The sequence below is a fragment of the Cyprinodon variegatus genome, unplaced genomic scaffold (genome assembly GCF_000732505.1).
Source record: "Cyprinodon variegatus isolate N-32 unplaced genomic scaffold, C_variegatus-1.0 Scaffold1464, whole genome shotgun sequence".
NCBI classification, from domain to species: domain Eukaryota; kingdom Metazoa; phylum Chordata; class Actinopteri; order Cyprinodontiformes; family Cyprinodontidae; genus Cyprinodon; species Cyprinodon variegatus.
Window position 1 is genome coordinate 66513 of NW_015151917.1, and position 9676 is coordinate 76188.

Below are 9676 nucleotides of genomic sequence, written 5' to 3' on the forward strand. Positions count from 1 at the left end.
GCTCTTCTGCTCCTTATGTAAATGCCTATTAAATGTTCATGGGCAAGCCCCATTGAACATCTCCCCAGCTCTGCTTACTGTCCGTCCTCATCACTCAAAGACACTAACTTAGTGAAAGACTAAAATTATAAACAAATATATCATCTGGTGGGAGGGTTCAGCATAATGCAAATCAGAAGTTTAAAAAAACCCTGATCTGATGCCGTCAGCTGCAGAATTGAATCTCCCTTCAGATCATCTGTACCTCCAACATGTACTCTGTAGCTCTGCTGCTGTTGCTTCTGCTTACTGCATCCTGTGAGTCACACTGAAACAAAGGCATAGCATGATAGCCCTGATGCTTGACTGTTGTTGACATTTCAGTTTTCATGTTTTTACTTTTTAGGTGTTAAGTGTGAACAACTGACACAGCCAGCCTCAAAGACTCTACAGCCAGGTCAACGTCTGACCATAAACTGTCAGGTCTCTTATGATTTCAGCAGCTACTGGACAGCTTGGATCAGACAACCTGCAGGAAAAGGACTGGAGTGGATTGGGTGGAAATATGCTGGAGGTTCAAACTATAAAGATTCCCTAAAGAACAAGTTCAGTATTGACTTAGACACTTCCAGCAAAACAGTGACTCTGAATGGACAGAACATGCAGCCTGAAGACTCTGCTGTGTATTACTGTGCCAGATATCCACAGTGACACAAACAAGCAGCAGAGCTGCACAAAAACTCCTCTGAGCCTGAACATTTATATTAAACCACCACAGGGGGAGCTCTAAAACTGTTTTTAATTTCATGCAATTGAAAAATTAAGATGTAAAAATTTGTATTTGAGGTTGACTTTAAAAATATTTATTTTTAGTATAATTACATTTGAATGATAACAAATAATTAATTTATGACTTTCTTCTGATTAGCTGCCCCCTGATTAAAAGGAGCAGAACCTGAAGGACTGACCTGCTCAGGTTAAAGGTGTGGTTATCAATACTAAGACACTCGGTTCAGAAAGGCAGTCTAAAAGGAACTGTTCTGAGTCACTACAGTCAATGCAGACTGGGTCTCATGCCTCCAACGATTCATCAGTCAATAATCGAGCCTGATAAATGTGTTGGATTTGTTGGCTTTGTGGCAGTAAATGATTGCTACGCATCCTGTTAAATAAACAGCATACTGTGTTTGTAGTTTACAGTTTGAATGTTCTGGAAAAAAAAAACAAAATGAAAAATGCATTTTTTGTTTTTGTTTCAGGTAGTAGCCAGAAAGACATCAATAGAGGAGTAACGAGCAGCATAAAGAAAGCTAAATAAGATTGTGGTCCAACTGTTTAATTTGTTTTACTACCTGCTCCATCTTGTTTTGTATCTTTATTTGCTTTTATTCTGCTTTTATTTTCCTTCTATTGTATCACCTAATTCACCAGTTAAAATTGTGTTGGGAATCATCTGAATAGGTCAACATCAGAAAAAACAATGGACCTGATTTTCCTGAAGAGTGGTGTTATTCAAACTCCATGGAAAACCTCAGGTGATCCCAGTTCCTAAGATTAGCAAACCAGGGCAGTTAAAAGACTTGAGACATGTTGAATTAACATCACTTATTCTGAAGTACAGTATCTGAGAGAAAGGTGGAAATTATTTTGTCATATAAGAACTTGTGCAAGGTTTTGATAAACATCTTAAATTTAATTTAAACAGTGCTGCCATTGTGAAATAGGGACAGAGGGACAGAGAATTTATCTTCTTTGCAAACTAAACTCCTTCTCTTTCAGTTATCCTGTCTTAATTTTGTCAGTCTTTTAAGTTTTTTTTCTGATTTATCTGTTAGTTGTACAATCTGACAATCAAAGACAGAAATAGCTTGAACAACATTGTAAAATTTTAGATCATCAGTGTGAAACAGAGATAACTTAATATCTTCTGCAACCAATAAATGGTTTAGAAGGCAGAAAGTATCTCAGCCTCTCTGGGACATGCTCTGGTGGTAGATCTTTTTTTTGCTCTGACACCAGAAAGTTCTCTTTCGCTCCCAGGTCATCATATCGTTTATAAGAGGAACCGCCACTTTAAATCTTTTATTAATTCTGAGATCAAGCCTTTAAACTGAGTAGGGTTCTGTTAGGGTTGTGAAATATTATCAAAATGACTGCTTGTATGTTGTGAATATGTGTAATATCTGTTATATAACATTGCAAACATGCTGCTATGACAAATTGCAACTAGTGAGGTTAATAAATAATTTAATCAAATTGATTCAAATTAATTACTATGAGATCTTCTAGGAAATCAAAGCAGCTACAACACAACTTGTGTCAAATAGCCTGAAGCATTTAGAACTGCATTGGGTTGGGACTAATTGTGAGAAGATTCCTAGATTCCTAGAAACTTCTAGTCAAACAATGACTCTGAATGGACAGAATCCATTGTCTGAATACTCTGCTCTGTAATACTGTGCCAGATAGAACCACAGTGACACAAACAGGCAGCGTTAGCAGCACAGATGCTGCTACAAACACTCACATTATTATACATCAACCAGAGGAGGCGCTTTAAGACCACATATTGATTGATAGTGTTTTACGGGTAGGATACTCAAATACTATTGTCCTTCTTGTAAAATACATAAAATGCTAACAGAACATCGAAAATAAATAATATAACCACACAAGACATAAAACAAGATAGCTACCCTGCAAATGCCTATGGTTCATGATCATAGTTGGTTATTTTTTTAGTTTATTTTAGGTTTCCATTGCCCCTTTGCAAAGCGAGTTCTTGATTTTAATTATTGATTATTTTTTCTAATCAGCTTCTGAATTTTGATCCACCTCACAAATAATTATTATTATATTATCAATGATTTATTAGGATTTTCATCATTTACACTTAAAGATAACCAAATATTTTTCCAGGCTTTAGGTCAAAGTCAGCTGTTATCTGTTAGAAGTAAAACAAATTATAATTAAATGAGAATTATAAATGTCTGTTACTTTAAACAGCTTAAGTATTTCAACAGTCAATAACTCTTTATATGATTGATAAAGATTATCGCTAAGTCTAGTCAAGACCACAGTGATACAAACAAGCAACAGAGCTGTATTGAACACAAGTGATAGAAAATGAGCAGAGGAAGGGCTCTAAACCTGTTTTATGAATTATTTGCAAAAATATATGCCTGAAATGTTGGTGTATAACCAAAAACAAAAATATTTCAGAATAAGAAACACCATGTACATATCACTTGATATATCTGATAGTTGTATAATGTTTGAACACATTTTTTAACCCATTGTAACAAAGGTTCTAAAACAGAGCAATAGCTCACATCAGGGATTTCCAGGAGTCTATTCAAGATGTGTTTTCCTTACTTCAACAATGAGCTTTACTAAAGTTTCCAAATAAGTTTATTTAGATTTAAACAGATAAACAGTCTCAAACGTAGTGAGTTGTTTTTGTGTAAAAGTAAACCTAAAATTTAAAGGAAGATTACAAAGTTAAATTCAGAGGGCCCCAACTAAAAAGAGATAATTTCCTGTTTTTTTTCCTGTTCAACATGTTGTTTAAAAAGTGAAATAATATTGCTTAATTATTTTGAACTAAAGAGGTGCCTTTTTAAGAGTTGCTTTATGTGACGAAAATAATCCTGGATTATAAGAACAATTACAGAATCTATTTTATAGCCATCTAAACTTTTTATTAGAATTGTTCATAAAACATTATTCTCTGTAATAGTTTTTGTGACATAGTTTTGTAAAGACTATCCTATAATTTGGAACTAGTTGTTTGAAATGTATACATTTGAATAAAAGTAGAATATTACACTTGAAGCATCAAGAGGTTCAAGAATAACAAAAATAAAATAAAAATAAAACTTTTTAAGAAAATCAGGATGAGTTCTGTTTCTTTCCCAGGAGGAGGAGTTGATGCAAATATTTTCTTTTACATGTCTGAGAGACTTAAAGACCTGCAGCAGATCAGAGAAAAACAGATTTCAGACTGATCAGAGACATATGGCTGCTACAATGATCAGACCTCATCAGGTTTTGATTGCTTTTCTAATCCTGACACTTAACTGGACAGGTAAGAACAGAGGACCCAAATAAGAAACCTTTTAATCAGTAAATACAAAATCCAAGTAGTTCACATCCTAATGATGTGTTTATCTGCAGGTACTGATGGTCAAACACTGACTGAGTCTGAACCAGTGGTTAAAAGACCTGGAGAATCTCACAGACTGACCTGCACATATTCTGGGTTCAGTAGCCACTACTGGAATGCTTGGATCAGACAGGCAGCTGGGAAAGGACTGGAGTGGATTGCTCTCATCAATGATGGCAGTAGCAGCATCTACTACTCTGATTCAGTCAGAAACCGTTTCACCATCTCCAGAGAGAACAGCAGAAATCAGGTTTATCTGCAGATGAACAGTCTGACAGCTGGAGATTCTGCTGTTTATTACTGTGCTCGGTAGACACAGTGACACAGAGAGCAGGAACACTGTACAAAAACTTCTCAGTGGATAAACAGTTTTAAGAAGAAGACACCAAGGGGGGAGCCCTGACACCTTATCTATATAACAAAAAAATATTTAGTTGTATCTGATATCTGAGGGATTCCAGAAGGGTTAAGCTGGAGATATAACTATGATGTATTTTAATTCTTTCATTTCAGAACTTTAAAATATTTGTTTTAGAAAGATGTTTTAGACTTTGACAGATTTATTTGTCAATTTGTTTGCACAAGTGTAAAACAAAAAGAAATTTATTTTGGAACAGCTCTGGACAATTTAACCTTTTTTAAAAGTGCAGCCTTGAAAAACAGTAAAAAAATATATATACATATATATATATAAAAACAGTAACATAAACATCTGACTGTAAATTTAAAGTTTTAACATTTTAATATAAGGATAAAATATACCAAAAATAATAAAATCCAATACAATAACCCATTTTACAAAATATTCAGCAGTCTAATGGCACTGGGGAAGAAACTGTTGTGGAATCTGCTGGACCTGCATCCAATGCTTTGAAGCGTCTTCCCAGAGGGCAACAGGGAGAACAGTCCATGGTTTTGTTTAAGTACTTAAATGTTTAGAACAAGTCAGAATATATCACTTATATGATGCATTGATGCAGGGGATAACACACACACACACACACACACACACACACACACCCATATATATATATATATATATATATATATATATATATATATATAGGTCCAAAAGAAGACAGACAATCAAACATTTTATGATAACATTATTATAAGGTTACAATTTAGGAGATGTTGTTGTGTTGTTGCTTGTGCCTTGTGGGTCTACAGAGCTCAACAGCCCACCTAAAACAGAAAGCTTTGATATTACTCCATGAAATGTCTCTTAAGGTTTTCTTTTAGAAATAAAAGCGATTTTACTAATAAATAGTTTTGAATTTATAAATGAATGTTAGTTGAATAAAACATGCAAGGTTTAAATTATAGTACCACCCACTACGTTAAAGCATAATTTTCATGAACTCTTCTTTGTTTTTGGTAAATAATTTTTTGAGGGTAGAATAGAATAAAATAGAATAAAATAGAATGGAATAGAAAAAAATAAAAAATATCCATTTATTGTACCACAATGGGGAAATTGTTGATAATTTCTTAGAATGTGGGACAAAAAAAAGAATAAAGGTTTATATAAACCATTTTTATTTTGCATATTGGGAACACAGATTTGTTTAAAATGTTGATAATTACGACCTTAGAATTAGGTTAAACTGTTCGTTTTGTAGCAATAAGCAATTTACAATGTCCAGCAATGTTCCAGAGGGGTTTAGTCTTAGTAAACTTATTAAAATGACATAGTCATGTTATATGCCTCTACAGAAAGGACCTGAAATGAAATTAGATTTTTGTGAGGAGTAGGTATTGATTATAAAAAATAATATAAAAATGAATCTGATTGGTTTAAAATAAAAATATTTAATCTAATGCAATGTTTGGACAAATGGATCTATTTAAATAACATCTATATGTCCCTTTTTAGTAAGATCAGCAGCTATTTAGAGAATGTGGAGTTTCAGCCAATTTCGGTATCATACAAATTCTTTCACTTTATTTGCTTTTCAACTCTACCTTCAAACCTCTGCTTTATTAATCTTTTCTGTTATTTCCCACTTCTCGCTTGAGGGCCGTACTGCATCTCTGGTTAAGTCTGAATGCCTTAAATTAGTAAGGACACCTGAGCCATGATGGAAGTGCGTCAGCTGTCATAATAAGTGCTGTTTAAATGTTGCTGGCAGTAAGGAAGAAGGAAGAACCATGAGAAAGTTTGCTTCCCAGTGCTAATTTATTTAGCATACAGACCCTCAACATTCCTATAAGCTGCTAAGAGCCATGCAGTTACCCACAATCTTTTGCATCACAAGACATACAGCACCACAGTCTGGAGTTCCTTTCCTTTCCTTCCCTGGACAGTGTTCTTACTGTTGATCATCCAACAACAGAATAGGAGCAGGAGGTAGAAGCTACAATTCTGATAAAGCCTGAGCATTTAACGAGAAAGGTCAGTCTATCTTTATATAACGAAAGAGCAGCGCAGAAGTTGATGGTGTTTTTACACAATTTTATGTAATTAGTTTATGTCAAACTATAATTGTTAAAATTCAACATGCTCACATATGTATTTAATCTGATCTTGAATCTAGATTGTAGCTGCTGTAACAGAAAACTGGCCTCCTTTCTTTAACTTATCTTATAATCAAATTGACTTATAATCAGAACAGATCAAAAACATCTTCTGTTAAGACTTTCTAGATTGTTCACCAGAAACATAAAGCTGGGTAAATATATGTTTGCTGTAAAAAAAAATCCTGCATTTTCATATAATTATAATCTTATGGGTGGTTTGTCTTTATGCAAATTTAACGCAGAGCTTTTATAGACGTCTTGTCATGAATTCAACTTCAGAGGAAGAGAAACTCCCATCAGATCATCTTCAACACCAACATGTTCTCTGTAGCTCTGCTGCTGCTGCTGGCTGCTGGATCCTGTGAGCCTCCTTATTAACTCAGAACATAAAGATTAACCGGTTTTACTTTTTGTACTCTGATATTTATTATTTCTTGTTTTTTTTTTTTTTTTGTTTGTTTTTTTAGGTGTGAGGTGTCAACAGCTTACACAACCAGCCTCTAAAAATGTCCAGCCAGGCCAGAGTCTAACAATTAGATGTCAGGTCTCTTATGCTGTGGATTCTGGTTATGCTACAGCATGGATCAGACAGACTGCAGCTAAGGGACTGGAGTGGATTGGTAGAAAAGGTGGTGGATATTCCACAGAGTACAAAGATTCTCTAAAGAACAAGTTCAGCATTGATGTAGACACTTCTAGCAGAACAGTGACTTTAAATGGACAGAATCTGCAGCCTGAAGACTCTGCTGTGTATTACTGTGCCATATACACACAGTGATACAAACAAGCAGCAGAGCTGAACAAAAACCTCACAGAACACCTGTACCATAAAAACACGAAATAGAAGCTACTCAACCAGTTTAATGTTTGACTCAGTGAACTACAAAAATAAAATACACTGAAATGATGGTATATAACGTTATAATCCTATTATACGATTTGATATACATAATCAAAAATAACAGCTCTGATCAGTTTTCAGGTTTATATTCAAGATGTAGTTTTCCCTTTTCTACATTGTGCTTCAGATTTATTTATAGAAATATTTATTATTTAGTGCTAAGGAGTTATTTTAATATTTTAAATAGTAGACAGTTTTTGTTTAAGATAAATCAGCATAAATTTTCAAACATATTTTCTACACTTACCCTCTTCTCTGAAGAGCTTGGAAATTTATGTTATTTAGATTTTACCATGTTTAAGAAAAGATTTTTTTTTCAAGAAATTAGACTGAAATTAAAAAAAAGGCGTAATCTATCTTTTGCAACTTCGGCTTAAAATTTGCACATTGTTGATGTTGTGCTCTTTGCTGACATGATTAACACAGCCACTGGCTGTTTCTTTTAACCCAGTAATTATATTTGTACAGCTCACAAATGCATGTAAATAAACAGAGAATGATAAAAAGTAGAGGTAGCTGTATGTCTTATAACCAAGGGGTACTAAGGTATCCAATTTTCCACAGAAAATTGTATATGCCAGTTTGGCACAAGAATAGATAAGTTCAGAGGAAAGAAAATGCTAGACTTCGAACAAACTCAGATGAACGATCTTTCCACCAGCATTTAAATGCACAATGTTCACACTAATCTGAGAGCTCTTTGAATGCATGAAATGTGACTGAAAGCTGTTTTGCCAGAATTGCTGCTTTTCAACATCTTATTAAAGTTATGAATTTGGAAAACTTTTTTTCCCTTCCTTTTTTGGACAGGATAGATATGATATTCAAATATAGTCCTTATTGTTAATTAAGAAGTAACTCCACAACAGAATTTATAAAAGAAAAATCACTACATAAAACAAGAATTCAACACAAGAGCACAAATGCCTTTAAGTCTTGATGCTCAATTGTAGATGTTTTTGTTTTGAGTTTCTTTCAGGTTTCTGTTGCCCCTGTGAAGAATATGTTCTGCATTTCATTTATCGAACACTCTTTCTACTGTACTTATTAAGCATCTCTTGAATTTGATTCAGCTTCTACCTCACCATTCATTGTTTTTCTTTCATTAGGATTGCCATCATTAACAGGCAAAATATTTCTGGGATTAAGTGCAAAGTCAGCTGTTTTCTGTTACTATAAATAGAAACGAAATATCCATAATTAAAGGAAAAGCATTGATGTCACTGATACAAACAAGCAACATACATGTAATATAAAATAACCAGAGGAACGGCTCCTGAGGCGGTTTGATGTTTGATTTGATACAGACCTTAATATATATTATATTACCTGGTTAAATAAAGGATAAATAAAAAAAAATATATATATATAGCCACCTCAGTTTATATTAGCATTCTTTCTAATACATTCTTCACTGTCATAGATTTTTTTTCTTGAATGAGTTTGTAGAGACTTTTGATTTGTAATTATGAGATGTAAACATATATACTTTTGAATGAAAATAGAGAATTATACTTGAAGCATTAACATTTAAAAAAAACAATAAAAGAAAAAAAACCTGCAATCAAACTTTTCAAGTAAATACAGATGAGTTCTGTGTCTTTTCCAGGGGGAGGAGTTGATGCAAACATTGCTGCTTCTACCGTTACATGACTGAGAGACTTAAAGACCTGCAGCAGATCAGAGAAAAACAGATTTCAGATTGATCAGAAACACATGGCTGCTACAATGATCCGACCTCATCAGGTTTTGATTGCTTTTCTCCTCGGGACAGTTAACTGGAGAGGTATGAACAAAGGATGCATAAAATGAACTTCTTCAACAATAAACAGATCATCTCTTTAGTTCATAACACAATGATTTGTCTTTCTGCAGGTACTGATGGTCAAACACTGACTGAGTCTGAACCAGTGGTTAAAAGACCTGGAGAATCCCACAGACTGACCTGCACATATTCTGGGTTTAGTAGCACTCCTCATGTAGCTTGGATCAGACAGGCAGCTGGGAAAGGACTGGAGTGGATTGCCTTGGTCAGCAGTGGCAGCAGTGAGATCTACTACTCTGACACAGTCAGAAACCGTTTCACCATCTCCAGAGAGAACAGCAGAAAT

The 9676-nt window shown here is 34.2% G+C and overlaps 1 gene segment (V, D, J or C); it reads left to right on the forward strand.

Moving 5' to 3' along the window:
• The first annotated feature begins 251 nt into the window (after positions 1–251).
• Positions 252–690, forward strand: LOC107103495. The segment is given in 2 exon segments: positions 252–297; positions 386–690. Coding segments are annotated over 2 exon segments (351 nt in total).
• The last annotated feature ends 8986 nt before the right edge of the window (positions 691–9676 follow it).